This window comes from Vulpes vulpes, chromosome 16 (genome assembly GCF_048418805.1).
Source record: "Vulpes vulpes isolate BD-2025 chromosome 16, VulVul3, whole genome shotgun sequence".
Lineage (NCBI taxonomy): Eukaryota > Metazoa > Chordata > Mammalia > Carnivora > Canidae > Vulpes > Vulpes vulpes.
In genome coordinates, this window is record NC_132795.1 from 83335349 (window position 1) to 83354044 (window position 18696).

At 38.7% G+C, this 18696-nt stretch overlaps 2 protein-coding genes across 7 annotated transcripts in view; one reads left to right on the top strand and one right to left on the bottom strand.

Annotated features, from left to right (window-relative positions):
* Nucleotides 1-7910, bottom strand: part of ASB3 (ankyrin repeat and SOCS box containing 3) — an 80209-nt gene extending 72299 nt beyond the window's left edge. The window contains exons 1-3 of one of the 5 annotated variants that reach the window (XM_025992641.2): nucleotides 7361-7626; nucleotides 4084-4334; nucleotides 3445-3653 (exon numbers count right to left, since the gene is read on the bottom strand). In XM_025992641.2, coding sequence (XP_025848426.2) covers nucleotides 3445-3640 — 196 coding nt within the window. In that variant the 5' untranslated portion in view covers nucleotides 3641-3653; nucleotides 4084-4334; nucleotides 7361-7626. Of the gene's footprint in view, nucleotides 1-3444; nucleotides 3654-4083; nucleotides 4335-7360; nucleotides 7627-7749 lie in introns of those variants that run through there. The other 4 variants (XM_072741268.1, XM_025992643.2, XM_072741269.1 and 1 more) reach the window with 4 other exon arrangements.
* Nucleotides 7761-16560, top strand: CHAC2 (ChaC glutathione specific gamma-glutamylcyclotransferase 2). 2 transcript variants are annotated; one of them, XM_025992644.2, is made up of 3 exons: nucleotides 7761-8231; nucleotides 13722-13757; nucleotides 15491-16560. In XM_025992644.2, exons 1-3 carry the CDS (start codon nucleotides 7761-7763, stop codon nucleotides 15872-15874), a joined length of 891 nt encoding a protein of 296 aa, XP_025848429.2. In that variant the 3' UTR covers nucleotides 15875-16560. The 2 variants fall into 2 exon arrangements, with proteins under 2 accessions (XP_025848429.2, XP_025848430.2); XM_025992645.2 differs by lacking the exon at nucleotides 13722-13757.
* Nucleotides 16561-18696: the final 2136 nt, after the last annotated feature.

Genomic DNA, 18696 nt, shown 5'->3' on the forward strand with positions numbered 1-18696 from the left:
AACAGGTTATCAGATGAGAAATCATATTATGGCAATCAACGGAAAAAGAAATTAAAAATTTCAAAATCTGTACAGAAGGAAATAAACGGAGCCAATTAGAAGTAAATGGACTCCTTTGGCAGAAATTGATAGATAATTTCAAACTGAATGGGAAATAGGAAATGTAGACAGTGATGCCACCCCTTGCTATTATAACTCAGTATATATAGACTACGCTTCCTTGCCCTAATGCAACTCTCTGTAAGTCAGTGAATACAAACCTAGCCTATGGTTTTGCTGCAGATGTATTTATATACAAGATTATTTACTGAAACTTATTTTTATAATACACCATTCTATAAAAATTAGCCAACTTGATTTTCACTGAAGAGCACTATTGTCTTCTAAAATGAAAAGATGCTTAAAATCTCCGTACCTATTATATAAACTTCCAATACAGGAAAGAAGACAAGCAAATTTGTTATTTATATTAATACTTTAAATAGAAAGTTAAAGCAAAAAACATATACATGCATATTAAATTTTTAAGTAACCCATACCACAGTTGCATGCTCTTCTCCAACTTGAATGAGAAAACCATGTATGATTGTTGGGCTAGATTCTGGGTATAAACTGAAGAGAAGGTAAAGCAAATTCTTTTTAAATATCTAAGATGTTTCCAATCGTTTTATGTAGGACTGAGCACTTTCGTAACTTTAGTACACTAATAAAAGGCATGTTTTAAGAATCTCTGGCAGTTCACTAATACTAAATGAAATTCAAGGAAATAGAAATTATGTAATAAGAGACACTTTTATGTATACTAGCAGAGCTATAAAGGACAAGAGAATTATGAACTAAATAAAATACAGATATAATAAGTAGTAAGGGATGTTATACAGGTATAACAAGTAACAGAAATGTCGAACTTGCTTTGGAAACTTTTAAGATTAACCCATAATTGTGAGTTGACTGGTACAGATATAAAGATGACACTGTCACCAATAAGCAAAAGAGATCTCACTTCAGTTCTCCAGACTAAAAATTTTTGTACTTCATTATCATTTTAAAATATATCCTCACGTGTAGCTGTATGCTAGCTAGACCTTTTACAAAATAGCTACCATTCCTCACTGGTCAATGTTCCTGAACTTGAATCATCCAAGTAAGTTTAAACTGTTTTTAAAAGGCAGGGGATCTGAATAAAGTATGGACTTTAGTTAATTTACAAAAGGGGAGATGGGCCAGAAGAACATATAAAACATTTTTTAAAGTAACCAATAGGCTAAGGTAGCCTTTCTGCCTCATTCTAGTCTTTTTCTAGTTAATGAATCAAATAATCAGATCTAACAGAATTTTGGACATTAGCTCCAACTATAGAGAACAACCAAACTCATGGAAGACTAAAATCAAAAATGTTACCACCTCCTAAAACAAGACATATAGCTGCTTCCTAGTCTCTGCACACCCTACTTCCTAATCCTTGTGTACACACTACATGTAAACCAGATTTATTTCAGTTTATTTATTCCAGTTTTATAAGTTTATTTATTATTTATTCCAATTTATTTCCTAACAGTGAGCTCTAATAAAAATACAGAGAGAAAATTGTAGTTGACCATTTGTATCAATTGTAGTTGACCATTTGTATCATCGTTGATACATATACATATACATACATAGTTATTAACTATGTGTGGCTATTTTGTTCTCCAAAAACATCAAGCCTAAAAAAGTCTAGTCATTAAAAATAAAGGTGATACTTAAAATTTCTAACAGAAAACACAGATGACTTGAATAGCCAATTCAAACATATTTAGTCAAAAGCATGCCTAAGTTTATTCTGCAGCTATAGGGAAAAAAAACTGTAACATAAACAATATTGTTCTGACATGGGAAGAAATAACAGTATATTGGGAATGACCTTTTTGACTAGAAAAGAATATTTAAATTCATTCCTTTATCAGTAGAGATAGACCGGGAACTCAAAGCTATAGAACTAACTTCAAACAAAGTCTGAAAACACTATCAAAGTTTTTAAAATTTGAGGCATAAAGTCTATTTTTCTAGTATCTCTGAATAGTCAACTATAACGGACTCTAGTAGAACATCTGCCTATCAGTCATAACCAACTTCCTGTATTATGATTTGGGGAATTTAGCCTTGCCATCTCTCATCCCTTAAAACAAAGCAAATAAAAATCTATGCCATAAAAACAGAAGGATTATTTCCTTTCCCATCCATGAAGCCATGAGTTAGTTCTGATGAACTATGGCACCAGAAGTCTAAATTCTGAGTAGCTCTACCTGTGATTACAAGTACACAGGGGAAGAGGAATCGGAATTCCCATGATCAATGAAAAGTGAATGGTTCACTGAGCATTACAACAGTGTTGCATTCAACCTCAGTTTAAATAAACTAAATGCTAAAAATGTTTACTTTGATTAAATGCTGGAAGGATGACATAGTGGAAAAAAAAGTGGGCTTCAGAATCAGAGAAATGGGTTCTAGTTTATTATATAATCTTATAATCTTTGGACAAATCCGCTTCTCTGACACTTGGTAAGCTTCTCACCAATAAATGAGGATAACAATACCTCAAGAGCAATTTGGTACGTGTTAAATAATGTAAATCAAGGATCTAATACAATGACTATTACAAAGCAGTGCTCAAACACCATTATCCCCTCAACCTCAGAATCTCTCATTTAGTCTCTTTTACTGAGTCCTTCTCTCAATAGTGAGCTCACAAATATACTACTGGCTCTCAGAAAGGGGGGGGGGGGAGCCCAAATTTATAGCTTTGGTTTACAGCACTGGTTGATTTCTGCAATGTAAATATTCTCACTTGACTGATCTCAGGTTATAAGCACAAAGTCAACTGAACACAGAGTTGGAAAGAGATGCACATGGCTACTCTCTGTCCCATTACCCTTTTACTCCCTCCACAACACTTTTACAATCTGAAATTATCTCGTTTAATGTTTAGGTATTGTCTGTCTCCCCCGACAGGAATATAAGCACCATAAAGGCAGGGACCTAGTCTATCCTGTTCTCTACCATGACCTCAAATGGGAAAAAAAAAAAAAAAAGACTAATTCAAACAAAGCATGAATACCCACAATTCCAAGAACACTGTTCCTTTTGTTTGGAAAAGGAAAAAAGAATAAACATGACCAGTAACTACCAAATGCTTAATTAAAAGAGCTCACTCAGACCATAAAAATGGGCCAGGCACAGCAAGTTACACATAAAGGACAACATTTATAGATGTCCATCTGGTACACAAACTTATATAACTGAAGGCAAGCAATCTTACCATTCTTAATAACGCATAGACAGTTCTTTTATGGTCAGAGAAAAGGAATACAAATACTACTGTTAATAAATCCTACATGATTATTTTTTTATGTTTTATTGATCCAGCTTGTAGGCCCAGCCTCCCATACCCTGAATTTACTTTACCTGCATGAATTAACATCCGTAAACATTCTACAGAGTTGTGATAAGCTGCTTCATGAATTGGCATCCATCCCCTGTTATCAGCAACATCAACGCTACGTCCCTTTTTGAGCAGTTTTCTTAAGACTTTAACATTGCCTTCCCTGGCAGCAAGTCCAACCGTGGAGCATGTGTCAGAGTAAGCCTCTGTAAAATCCATTCTTTTGACCAGTCTACAAAACAAGGCAGAAAGAAAACACTATAGACAATAAAACAACACTGTACTCCTAAAGATTAGCAGATCGAAGCAGGCCTATCTTGCATCTGTCACAGGACTGCTAAGGAAAAGCCTAAGGTGGAAAAAGCGACCTGTCATGCCACAGCCTCCGCTGGAGTCTAAACCAGAAATGTCTCTGGGGAACTGGGATTCCTTGGAATGTTATTAAAGATATCAAGAGGGCAGCCCCGGTGGCTCAGCGGTTTATGCTGCCTTCAACCCAGGGCCTGATCCTGGAGACCCGGAATCGAATCCCACATCTGGCTCCCTGCATGGAGCCTGCTTCTCCCTCTGCCTGTGTCTCTGCCTCTCTCTCTCTCATGCTCTGTGTGTCTCATGAATAAATAAATAAAATCTCAAACCAAAAAAAAAAAAAAAAAAGATACCAAGAGTTTTAAGTGTTCTATCATTCCACTTCTAGAAATGTCCGAGCAGCAATTTCCTGCAGTCTTCTGCTCCTGTTCATATTCCGCCGAATTGCATCCACTGGAATTCCGTGGATGAAGGAGCTAAACACCTCCAGTTAATCCCCAAGATGTAGTCTTTTACATACAGATGGCCATTTAACTAACAGCAATGCTCAGCCTCAAGAATTAAGTTGCAGTCCACTCCAGGGAAAAGCTAAATCCAAAAAAAGCTAGGAAAGGAATGAACAAAGGAAAAGAACAAAGATAAGTAATAACTGTAGTTTTTCTGCTGGTCCTTTCCAAAAGAGGCTTACATATTCATGTTTTCTTTCCTTGATGAAAATGTCCCACTGATGGAATATTTTGAATACACTGAAACGAATAAGAGCATCATAAAAAGACGAGTCCAGCTTTCCTACACCAGCCTGGAAATTTCTTGACAGCATTAGTGCCTCTTCCTCATCATCTCCCTCCAAAGGTCATTTCATGTTCCCCCAGTACAGTTCTCAGCAAATGATTCTCACAAAGACAGCTTCTTGTTAATCATACTGTATAAGGCTAAGGTTCAGGATTCTCAGGGAAAGGGTCATCTCCCAAGGGGCAGTGCCTCTTAATAACACTCCTCTTCCAGTCTTTCTTAGTTTTTCTAATGATATAAGGAGGTAGTTCAGGAAATGTCAACATGTCTAGTCCAATACAGGTGAAAAACTTTCTACAACCCCATTCTAAATAATCTATACAGAAAATGAAGGTTTAGGGCAGCCTGGGTGGCTCAACGGTTTAGCGCCACCTTCAGCCCAGGGCCTGATCCCGGAGTCCCGGGATGGAGTCCCATGTCAGGCTCCTTGCATGGTGCCTGCTTCTCCCTCTGCCTGTGTCTGTGCGCCCTCCCCCCCCGCCCCCCCACCCCCGTCTCACGAATAAATAAATAAAATCTTTAAAAAAAAATGAAGGTTTAAAAGGAGAAATTAAAAGAAAGCACAAAGCAGGGCGCCCAGGTGGCTCAGTCAGTTAAGCATCTGCCTTTGGCTCACTCAGTTCATGATCCCAGGATCCTGGGATCAAGCCTCACATCAGGTTCCTATCTTGGCAGGGAGCCTGATTCTTCTCCCTCTGCTACTCCTCTTGCCTGTACTTTCTCTCTCAGCCTCTCTGTGTCAAATAAATGAATAAAATCTTAAAAAGAAAAAGCACACAGCATTTCTTGTAAGAAATTTAAATTTATCCATTGTCACATTTAAATATAAAGCTATAACTGCGGAAGTTGATTCTATAGTCAGCCTAAAAGCTAACATTAGCTACCGTTAATCTGATTGGATCAAATGGTCCGTTACTAGAAAAGTGAAGATATTTGTTACAGAATATCTAATTATGCAGTTGACAGTTATTTACTATGCACCAACAGCTGATCAGTAAAGTGGCAGATATAAAGATGATATAGATTTATGGACAGCCTCACAGAAATGATAAATACATGTTAATCAAAACAGAAGGAAGAAAGCACTCCAAGACAAGTAGAGATAAAGAGCCATGGCTGGTCAAAAAAGGAAGAAACCACCTCAGCTAGTGAGGGATGTGAACTGGCCCTTCAATACAGGATCTGACAATGAGAAAAAGGGCAGAGAAGCATTCCTAGGCCAAAGGAGAAACACAACCAACACTATGTAAATGAATAAGCAAGGGTGAATAGGGACAGTGACTAAGGGGGAAATTACTTTACTTTGGAAGGAGGATTAATTAGCTAAACAAAGAACAGGAGGAAAAGGAGCTTACAGAGGCAGCTAAAGGCCAAACTGTGGAGGATGAATGCTAGGCTACACTTTGTTGAAAGATGCTAACTTCCAGCTAAAGCTATTACATCCAAGTTTCACAAAAAAGAAGAGACCACGTTTTATGGGAATTTACAGCATATTCACCTAACACAAGAAAAAATTGTTCCTATGTAAGAAAAACATATGCACGCGCACACACAGAGACAAGAATACCCCTCCAAAGACCTTAAAAAACAGTAAAAACAAGTATGAATCCCTTTCCAATTGTGGGTTTTCTCAGTTACAAATACTGTTAATGGATCTAGATTAACGAAAATAACCTGAAAAAAAAAATATTGGAACTGGGTAATATCTTTGAGATTCTTAAGGGAAGGAGAAGCCAAAAGAAATATACTATAGCAGAATCACTCCCCTCCACCCTTAATGCCAGCCAACTCGTTAACATGCATCAACTATATGCAAGATCTCCTATAAAATCCTTCCCACGTTCTTCTTTTTTTTTTTTTTTTGATTTATGATAGTCATCACAGAGAGAGAGAGAGGCAGAGACACAGGCAGAGGGAGAAGCAGGCTCCATGCACCGGGAGCCTGACGTGGGATTCGATCCCGGGTCTCCAGGATCGCGCCCTGGGCCACAGGCAGGCGCCAAACCGCTGCGCCACCCAGGGATCCCCATCCTTCCCACGTTCTTGACTAAAAATGAGTACGAGGTCAAACAACCAAATGTGATGTGTAAACCTGAAATGGATCCTGGATGGTGAAAAGTATTAAAAATATCAGCCTCAAGAAAATAAATAAATAAAAATAAATAAATGAAAATATCAGCCTCAAAAAGCAACTGTGAGACAATGAAATCTAAATATGTAATAGATGTCATTTTGTTAATTTTCTTAGATGTGATAACGGCATTCTTTAAGTACTTGGCACTAAAAAGTAACAGCTGCTACTTACTTCTAATGTTTTAGATTAAAAAGTACAGAGATGGGGGGAACGTAACTGGCGAAACGTCAGAGCGGATCCAGGTGGAGAGCACAGGAACCATTACTATACTGGATCAATCGATTTTTCTGTATGTCTGAAACTTTTCGAGAAGGTTCGGAGGAGGTGGAAGCCAACCATCCTGGGCAATGTGAAACTTGAACTTGGAAAATACACGAAAAGACCTTTATTTTTTAAGCTAAGTTTTTTCTTTCTAACAGTTTCCTTCTGGTTTCTTAGGAGCCCGAATAATGCTCTGTGTCTGGGTGCTCTGAAACCCTGTTCTGCCGCTGAGGACCACGGCCCGGACATCCACCCCGGGAGAGCCAGGGCCGGCTGCAGCTCCCGTTTGCGCCCCGAGCGCGGTGGCGCGGGTCCGGGGGCGCCTCGCACACGACCCCGCCGCCCGCCGCCCGCCGCCCGCCGCCCGCGACACGTCTCGAGGACCCCGCCAGGGGCTGGCGCCACACCCCAAACTGGATACGACGGCAGGTCCGACGCCTCACCCCTAAGGCCGGCGCAGGACACACAGACTTCACCTCCTCTTTTCCGAATGAGCCGCTCACGGCCCTCACGCGGACGAGGCCGTTTTGCGTGTGAACGTCAGTGCGAGCTGCACGGGGCGCTTCCGCGGCGGCGAACCACCTGGGGAAACCGCGTCACGCGAAGGCAGGCGCGCACGGGCGGGGGCGGGGGCGGGGGGCAAGCCGAGGGCGGCACCGGCGGCTCGCGCTCCCCCGCGGCCGCCCAACGGGCAGCGGCCCCGCTCGCCGGCGCCACACGTCTCCCTCCGCACCCGCCGCCGCGCCGCGCCGTCCCCCCTCCGCGCCGGGGCCGGGGCCGGGGCCGGGGCCGCCGCTCCTCGGACCCGCTCCAAGGAAGCGGACAGTCCGACCTGAGCCGCAAATGCCAGGAGCGGACTGTGGGCGCCGCAGGCCTCTGCACACGCGAACCGGGAGGGCACGGCGAGCGGCAGGGGCTGCGGGAGAACCCATCGCTCGGCACGCGGAAGGCCAGTCCCTCCCGGTCTCCTCAGCAAGGAAAAGTAACGCGGCCTCGGAAGACGTCCCTCGAACTAAACGTCCCAGGGTGCTTTGCGCCCCCGAGCGGACAGTGCGGCCACTGCGCCTGCGCTCGCGCGGCCGGTTCCTTGCGTCGGGGAGGCTGCAGTCCCCGCTGGAGCCGGCGCGGCAGGGACCGGGCGAGGGTCGGCCGCCGCCGCAGCCGCCGAGCCACGGAAGGATGTGGGTGTTTGGTTACGGGTCCCTGATCTGGAAGGTGGACTTCCCCTATCAGGACAAGTTGGTCGGATACATCACAGGCTACAGCAGGCGCTTCTGGCAGGGAAGCACCGACCACCGCGGGGTCCCCGGCAAGGTGAGGCGCCCACCAGCCCCCCGCCCTTACCGCCCTTACCGCCCTCGGAGCGCCGCCCCCGCTCCTGGCCCGGCTCTGCTGGACCTGCACCCGCGGCTCGGACGGCTGCCCCAGCGCGCCGGGACTGCAGCTGTCCGGCCGGCCGGCTCCCTCGGCCACTTGCCCCGCCTCCCCGAGCCCAGGGCACCCCTCCCGAAGCCCCTGGAGATGCGGGGGGTTAGCTTCTTGAGGAAGCAAGAAACGTGGGCGCAAGCACCCTAGCTCCACAGGCTGACGTGCCCGGAGGGGGCCCAGCCAAAAGGAAAAAAAAAAAAAAAAAAAAAAACAGGCGGGAAGATCAATCTTCGTGTCACCACGGAGTTGAAATACCAAAACAACTTGCGCATTCAACTTTTTATCATTAAGTTTGTTGGCATTTCTGCATTTTGGCAGACTTTCATTGGTTTCAGTTGAATCGAACATGTTATTTCTGGGGTTTCTGTGTGTCGGTCCAAAGGTTTTCGTTTATGACACCTAAGGTCACAGAAGAAATAGTTTCCAAAATAAGCTCCGGTTAAGGAGCTCACTTTGGTCACTTACTTTGGTTGTCAGGTACTGGCGAAGTTAAACGAGGTCCTGGTTCGTTACTTAAGTAACACAGTACCCGTTACTCTGTGCAGCATTATTCTGTTTCTTTCTCCATGTTTCTTCTCTAAATTATGAATGAGAGATGTAAGTTCTTTGATCCATTTTTCAGTCATACAAAGACACTCATCCTAATGTAGTAGCAGCTCGCTGTTTATGCAGATTAGCCTTGTATTGGCTGCGAAGCAACCAAATCCACAAGGAAAACTTAAGTTTTGGGTAACAATTTGGATACCTTAAATATGTTAATCTCCTCTAACTTTTGGAAGTGCACAAAATTTTTTGTTTATATGTTCTCTCAAGTATTCTGAGAGTTATATGAGCTTGATTACTGTTTTTTGAAAAGAAATTAACATTGGCCCCAGAACAGAATATATAAAATGGTAGAATTTGGCTTTAAGATAGGCAGATGACTTCAAAATAGGGGAGTAACTTAGGGCAGATGCACATTTGTAAGCCACCAGAAACTTCATGGCCAAAATTTCCTCAAGAATATTATAAAACAGGCACTTGGCTGGCTCAGTCGCTAAAGCATGCTGAGTCTTGATTTCCGGGTTTAAATATGAGCCCCACATTGGGTGTAAAGAACAATGTTTAAGACTTTACAGAATTAAGGAAAATGAAACTTGTTAGTAAAACTTCTAAGTAAAGTGCCTTTTGTGTTGTCAGATACAAACACTTAAAACTTCTATTCTGAAGAGAAAATCCTTAACCCAGCCTCCAATTTTAATGACCAAATGTTAAATGATGACAAATGTGGTTTTGCTTATTGTTTGTTTACTTTGTTTTGAGAGAGAGGGAGCATCTGCACACAAACATTGGTGGGACAAACATTGAGGGTACAGGGGAACAGAGGGAGAGGGAGAGAGAGAATCTTATGCAGGCTCCATGTCCAGCACCAAGCCCAATTAGGGGCTTGATGCTCACCATCGTGAGATCATGAGCTGAAATCAAGAGTCCTATGCCTAACCAACTGAGCCACCCAGGAGCCCCACAAATATGGTTTCAATAACACATTTTACTACACTAGTTTCAGTCAAAACATACGATGCATTTATTATATAGCACATTGAGATATGTACACTGTCAGAAGAGAATGATTAAGTTGTCAAGCCAATGCAGCAGCTCATGATTCTTTAAAAGTAGAAAGGAGCTATAAAAGCCAGTATCTTCTTACTTAAATTTACTAAAATATAGGGCAGATAAGTAGGGGGACAGGAAGACTGCAATGTCTAGAAGTTTTTAAAGGATCATAGCAAATTAAAAAGGAAGTCTGTGTACCAAATATTTTCTAAGTATACTGTTCTATTTTAAAAAACCCTGGAAAGAACATTATTATTTTACTTAACATTTATTATAACAGATCACCAGCTTTACTGTGATCTGTCTTAACTGTCTATCAAACAAAAATCCAAAAGGCTACATAGATATCCAGCCAATTAGAAGAATGACATGGATGTTTTATAGGACTATGTTTTTTACAGCAACATATGCTCCTAGTAAGTTAGTCACCATATGAATTGTGATATTATTAAAAAAATGTTAGGCTCATCTCCACACCCTACAATGTGACATTTGTGGGAAAAATACCAAACCTACTTGCTTTATTCAATTATGCTTTCTTTTTAGCTTCATTAAACTTTAATTTCTACCTAAGTTTTATTAAGCATCTCATTTATATAGAACAAAACTGGCAACATCTCACTAAATTAAGGATTTATTTAAATGTGAACACAGCACATAGAATATATTTCAATTTCAAAAAGGAAACATTTTAACATAAGAGATAATCATGAACATTTACTAAATCTCTGTTCTAGATCTAGATCAGAAAAATTACTCTATTCAATGAAAGCACCTATAATGATTCATATTTCATGATATCCTCCAATCCTATTCAGCTTGAAAGACCCCTTCTTTAGTTTCATTCTCCAAAAAAGCTTTCATGTGATTTATAAATGTACACTGTTTTTCAATAACATATATTTATTTTAGGGACAAAAAGTTTTAGAAAATATTTCCAAGGGGCACAGGGGATAGCTCAGTCGGTTGAGCAACCGACTCTTGATTTCAGCTCAGGTTATAACCTCAGGATTGTGAGATCGAGCACTACAGCAGGCAGGCTCTGCATGCAGTGGGGAATTTGCTTGAGATTATCCCCCTCTTCTGCCCCTCCCTCTACTTATACATTCTCTCTCTCTAAAATAAATATTTTAAAAATATATATTTCCAAATAAATTTATCACTAGTGCCAAAAGTCCATGTCTTTATCATCTATAAACAGTCACAGAGAGTCCATTTATTTACCCTTAAAATGATTCCTTATGTACTCTGTTCAATCTGTTTCCTGCCACCTGCCACCACCTATAAAGTCCAGGACTTTTCTACCACTCCCCTCTTTCAACAGTTCTTACTGAGCACTTAAATATGTAAGTAGGAGACACCTATGCAAACAGCAATACCTGACAAGTGCCACAAGGGAAGTGAATAAAAGAAGAAATGAGAGTTTAGGAGAAGGAGGTGCTGCAAAGTTGCCTGGGGAGTCCGCCAAGCCTTTATGAATAGAATGGCAGGAGGATATCCCAGAGATGGAAAAGGAAGGGCAATCCACACTGAGTACTGGCATATCCAAAGACGTGAATGTATGTACAAGTTAGAAATAAATCAGTACAGCTTGAGGCGAAAAACGGTAAGAAATGAGGTTTGTGTTAAGTCATGCTGGGGAATTTTTTTTTATCTTGTAGAATATTACAACCCTGAAAAATTCAAAGTACAGGAGTGAGTGGCCCAATTTTTGCATAGTCATTCCAGGGCCAAGTAGAGAACTAGAAGTAAACAAAACAAGAGGTGGGCAGTGAGGTCTCTAAGAAAGCAACTGAAGGCTACAGAGGAACTAGATACAGAAGAATCAAAAGACAGGGATCCCTGGATGGCTCAGTTTAGTGCCTGCCTTTGGCCCAGGGTGTGATCCTAGAGTCCCAGGATTGAGTCCCGCATCAGGTTCCCTGCATGGAGCCTACTTCTCCCTCTGCCTCTGTCGCGCTCTCTTTCATGAATAAATAAAATCTTTTTTAAAAAAATAAAAAAGAAGAATCAAAAGACAGAGCAACCAAGAATTGATGACTGGGCTGAATATAAGGGAGACAAGGAAAAAAGGAGTGCAGAACTTGTCACCTGGACCACTAAAATTTTACTCAAGGGTCTACCTCCTTCCCACTCTAACTTGCATACTATACACTTTACCACTCGGATCTTCCGCACACACTTCTTTTATCACACCAGTCATCTGCTCCTCAAGTGTTACAGTAGCTCCTAATTTCCTATTTCTCCCAAATTTCATTGGCTTATTTTCCTTTGTCCCATAATTTCACATCCATTCTTTGGCTCTTCAAATCTGACCATCTTGTTTCTCCAGTTATCTTTCTGAATCATCTCTGCATTTGGGGACATCTACTAAAGTCAGACACTTAGCCTGTGTAGTCTTGCCTCTGGGTCCACAATTGTGAATTATGCCTTTTGCCAGAATTTTGTCTTCCTGACCACCCAAGACTCTAATTCTTACTGTGCTCATACCATTCATCTTGGCCCTAAGTGTTCTCTATTTCACATGTTAAGTTCATATTCCAAAATTATAAGCTTTTAAAGCAAGAATCAAGGTTTTATCTTCTCTACAATATAGGTATTTAATAAGTAGCTTCTAATTCACTTTGAAGTTCAAAGTAATATGGTAGGGACACCTGGGAGGCTCAGTGGTCGAGCATCTGCCTTTGGCTCAGGGTTGTGGTCCCAGAGTACCGGGATCGAGTCCCACATCAGGCTCCACTCAAGGAGCCTGCTTATCCCTTTGCCTATGTCTCTGCCTCTCTGTGTCTCTAACGAATAAATAAATAAAATCTTAAAAAAAAAGAAAAGTAATATGGTAATACCGACAGTATGACCCACATCAATATATGTATCCTCACTGTGGCATTTTCTTAAGTAGAAAACAAGTCAAATCTAAAGGCTCAACAACACAAGAATGCTTAAATTAGCTCACTGATGATACAATATTATGTAACTATTAAAATGTATAAGACTAACAAGAAAATATAATTAAGAAGCATAATCCAAAATCCCATGTTTTCCATGATTACAAATTGTCTATACAAATAGACAAAGACTAGAGGAAATAGCAGTAAACACAAAATATCTGCATGATTTATGCTCACTATGTGCCAGACAATAGGCAAACAAATGTTAAAGCAAAAATGTTACAATGCTTATAATTCAGCATTCTCATTAATGATGCTAACATGTCAATAGATACATACCCTTTGGCACTAAGTAGGAAGTGTACTTTAAAAAAAAAAAAAAAAAAGGCAGACAGCTCCAGACCTACAGGATCAGAAACTCTGGGACGGTGGCCAAGCAATGTGTTTATCAACCCTCCAGGTAATTTTGATCTACACTAAAAGTTTGAAAACCACCTATTACAGGAAAGCACTCTGGAAGAGCATGTTTTGTTCCCTAATAAAACTATAGCAATCTGACCAGGACTTGTATTTATAACTGTGTCTTCCTTTGCCTTTCATTTTAGGTAAGCCTTTGTCACATATGTGTTTTTTAATATATCAATTTTAAGTGAACATAATATAGCTAATATATACAAATTAAAGGGATCTTTTTAGAAAGGATAGGTGTATTTTCTTAGTTAATTCACTTGAAGATTTATCAGAAAAAATAAGTGCTAAAATAGTGTTCAGTATGAACAAATGAAATTGAAATATTTCATGTCAACAATAAATTGCTAATGTTTGGTTAGTTGATAAACTGATTCAGAAAAATATATATATACTTTTTTTTTTTTTTTTACTTTTTTTAAAACAGCCTGGAAGAGTTGTGACTCTTGTTGAAGATCCTGGGGTATGGTATAATTATTCTTTTCTGTATAGTCTTTAATCATATAAAATGTTGAAAAGTTTCTCAGTTTTAATAATCAATGAAATGTTATCAACAGTCATCAGAGACAGTTCTGAACACCAGATCTAGAATTCTTCTCTGTATTTGTTGTGTTTCTTTTCAATTGTTGGGAAAAGTTGGAATGCAGACTGCAAGGTAGACAATAACCAAATGGCATGCAGTCACATTTTTCTTTTCTTTTTTTTCATTTTTCTTTTCTTACTGAGTTTATTGACTAAGAATTAATGGAGCCAGCCTTCAGACAACCAGACTGTCACTAAGAATCAAATGGAACCCTTAAAACTCTCCTCATATTGCTGGGGGTTTACTATTCTTAGCAAAAATCCCAGTCAGGAATTATTACTTTATTGCCTAATTTTATTACTAGCACAACAGGATTTTAAAGAGGTTTGGAGCACTAGAAAATGTAATTACCTGATAGTCTTTTGTTTCTTAAATACTTTCAATCATTTCATTGACATGTGATACAAACTTTTATTTTTTTTTGTTTTTTTGTTTTTTGTTTTTTGTTTTTCAAACTTTTATATTTTGAAGTTAAAGATTTAATTTTGGAAACAACTTTCATATATAAAAATCAAGCAGCAATCAATAGCAGATGAATAATGGTGAAATAGTGAGATGAAGTGCTTTCATAATTTGCATTAGGAAAAGAATATATAAAAATGGCTTCAGGGTGTCTGGCTAGCTAGCTAGCCCCCTCGGTACAGCATTCGACTCTTCATCCCAGGATCCTGAGTTCAAGCCCCATGTTAGGAATGGAGCCTACTTTAAAAAAAAAAAAAAAAAAAAAAAAAAGGCTTCAAACTGATAACTGTAACTCTTAAAGTTAATATAGTACTGTTTCTATAGAATGTTAAATTCACTCAAGAAGATACTTAAGCAACCTAAAATTTAATTTTTAAACTTAATAATTAAAGGTTGTGAATTAACTAGAATATCTACACTACAAACTGTAAGTCCTGCTTATATCACAGATGATTTATTAACACAAAAAAAAACTTTGCAGCCATAATATATGTTTTTACAGACACTTTATGAACAAGGAAATCAGCATTTAAAATAATTCTCCATTCTGAATAATTTCCTTGCATACTAGGGTACTTATCATTGTTTAAGTTTTCAAAATTATGTCTTTTAGCCAGTGGAACTGAAATAAAAAATAACAGGTGTTCATTTGGTCATTAAAAATAGAGTTAAAAGGTTTTAAATCCATAAACATTTCACTAATAGTAGAGGGCAGTAGTTTCCAAACTGCTACATGGAGTACTGTAGCCACTCTGAAGCCTACCTGAGGGGCTGTAAGTGGATTAAAGTTCTGGGTGCTAGCTGAGAGGGCTTTGATACCCCAACTTGCTTCAGCTAGATAGAGCTGAGCATCACCTAGTTTTTTATGTATCAAGTGTGCCCTTGTTTGCAGAAAGGGTTCTGTGTTTTAAAAGCTTGGCAAGAAAGTCATCAACTACTTAAGGCCATAGCAAGTTCATTTTATTTGTTCATTTTTTCACTCCAGGAACTTTCAAATATCCTTTGTAAATTACTCCATCCAGAATACAAATGACACCCTGTTTTGTTGAGTTTGTACTTCTGGGTGCACAAGATACTTTCTTAGAGAAGTACATATCTTCACCTATTTTAGCCTTGTAAATACTAAATAATACATTTTCATTTTTCAACAGGGTTGTGTATGGGGTGTTGCTTATAGACTGCCAGTAGGAAAGGAAGAAGAAGTAAAAGCATACCTTGACTTCAGAGAGAAAGGAGGCTACAGAACCACAACAGTCCTTTTTTATCCAAAAGATCCCACAACAAAACCATTCAGTGTGTTGCTATATATTGGAACATGTGATAATCCTAATTACCTTGGTCCTGCACCTCTTGAAGACATTGCTGAACAAATTTTTAATGCAGCTGGTCCAAGTGGAAGAAATACAGAATATCTTTTTGAACTTGCAAATTCTATGAGGAATCTTGTGCCAGAAGATGCAGATGAGCATCTTTTCTCTTTGGAAAAATTAGTAAAGGAACGTTTAGAAGGAAAACAGAACCTCAATTGCTTATAAAGACCTAATCACTGCCTTTTCCAAACAAGCAGAGCTTTTAGTCTTCAGAGAATAACTTCATGCACACTGGCAATATGATTTGGAAAGACTTTACATGAATGTCTTATTTATTTTTAATGTTGTAGTCAAGATATGATCAAAATGTGCAGTTTAATTGCAAGTATCCTGAAACATGTAAATATTTAAAATACTGGGATACAGTTAAAGAAAAAAATCGAAGTTTTAATAATATAATGGTTTCCTAACTATATGATATTGAACACTTGCTCATGAGAAGTGAGTTCTTTAGAAAAATGCAATGAAGGACTCAGTTCAGAGCTTGTTTTTATCAGAGTAAATATAATTCTGTTGTTTCATATCACAGTAGTATTTTGAAGTTGTAGAGAATTAAGCCAAAGTCCAGCAAATATAATAAGGTAATACCTTCAGTCTATTTCCTATACAATAATTCTGTAACCATGGTTTAAAATATACAAGCTTAAAATAATGTGTAATTAGAAATATGTGGTAATATAGACAAGATTTCAGCCTCGATTGTGAACTTCCTTGTTCAGGTAGTAAATAAGACTCTTTCCAATTTAAGTCCAAAAGACTGGCATCTTTAATATAAAAATGTCCTTACAATTATAATGTACTGTACCTCTCCTTTTTTAAATAAATGCATTTTACTACATGGAAAAAAAAAACTCATTTGGCTAAAAAAAGCAGAAATTACATTATAAAATCATGTTCACTAACAATATAGTATGTCATTCACTTTGTATTAATTTTATACTGAAAATTACAAAAAGAGAGATGGCCTTTCTGATATTACAAATTAACAGAAACACATATAATGAAATTTTGGTATTTAAAATGACTTTTAGAATTGTAGTTTTCTTTTAAAGTGGCATTACCTGATCATTTGCTACACAACTTTTTTTCTTCTTATATCTTATCACCAATATAAAGGTATCCACTTAAGAGTGTTGATGATGCTACTCAAATAGGAAATATACATGTGCATTAACTCATGTAGAATTGACCTTGATTCATTTTTTTAAGAGATTTTATTTATTTATTCATAGAGACAGAGAGAAAGAGAGAGAGAGAGGCAGAGACAAGGCAGAGGGACAGGCAGAAGGAGAAGCAGGCTCCTCGCAGGGAGCCCGACGTGGGACTCAATTCAGAGTCTCCAGGATCACACCCTGGGCTGCAGGCGGCACCAAACCGCTGCGCCACCAGGGCTGCCCGACCTTGATGCTAATCAAGATTATTTCTGATTATAGGTTCCTTCTTTCACAATAGGACAGTCTTTCCAAAATCTTTTAACATAAGAAGAATTTCAGTATCATGTTAAATTTATTATGAAACTTAATAAAAATTCTCCAAACCCTGCATAACTAATAATTAATATAGAAAATGTTCACATTAAATCAAGTCATCCTACATAGTAGGAAAAGTAGTCCTTTCCATGTTTAATTTATTAACACCTAACTTAGTAATTTACTCAGCTATATAACTACTTTAAATATTTTCCCAACATTTTCCAATTAGTTTTCAGAAAACATTTCACTTGTCCTGTAAAACAAGAAAAGAACTAATAACATGCATTAATGAGTATCCCATAAGGATATGTGCTTTACATATGGAAGTATTATTCTGGGTAACTCCTCTGAGTTTGCTTCCATAGTACCTTGCACAGTTACACACATACGTTAAGTAGTAGGAATCCAGGTGTCTCTTACCCTAAAACACAAGATCTTTCTATGATATATTTAAAAACCCACCCGAATTTCACCATCCTCACCATCCACCATCTTTTTTTCAGGAGGTAAACTAAAGTAACTGTTTTGTATAATGAAAGAGTAAGTAGCTTGTTACATAAAGATGTTAGAGTTCATTTTGATAGATGTATAAATGTATAGATTCCCACAAATCTAATGAGCCTATTCAAGATTCACATTCTATAGCTCAGAATCATGTAAGTGAATTCAGAAATACAGCCTTTCCTCTTACCAACAAACCTAAGTCCAAAGGAGTTTGTAAGTCCCCAAAATGAATGTTCTACCATTTAATACATAACTGTTATAGAATATAAAGGGCAAGAGATAACTTTGGAATCCCATTTATATGTCTTTCTAGGCTTTCAGTTACAAGTTAGACTAGAAAATATGTGACATATTATATATGGCATACCATCAACATTTATAGGGAGGCCATATTCCAAAGAGCCCAGAAACGGGGATATTTATTTTCACTAGGATGGGGAGAAACATGACTAAAATAGAGAAACAGTATGAATTAGAAGCTAAGGTTTAAAGCCTCCCAGCTAGATGGAATCATAGCAGGTACCAAGTTACATAGAGCCTAACTTATTTTTGTTAGCAAAACTGTCTCTTTACTAAAGTCTTTGGATCTCACTTTCAAAACATTTTCTCTCATCCTTCCCTAATCACACACACACAAAACTCAAGACTCTCATTTCTCAGAGTATAACGATTAGTTAAGTTTCAATCTTTAGGAATTCAGAAAAAGTATGAGTGTAAACCCTGCACTGAGAAAAGAAACTTTTTAATATAAATCTCTAATGGAATGGAGTTTTTAAAGTAGGTCTTTCTGTTCCTACTGCAGACCACTATTAAGTTTCCCTTTATCAGTCCCAGGAAAACATGGTCACTCTTTGATCTACCAAGAACGATAAATACCATCTAGATGCCACCTCCATAGATTAGAAATTACCAGTTGGGGAAACAGGTTTTTGATGTCAACTCCACATATCTGAAAGTATATGATTGCGACTCATTTCTTTAAGACTGACTTTAAAAGTTTAGCTATTGTCT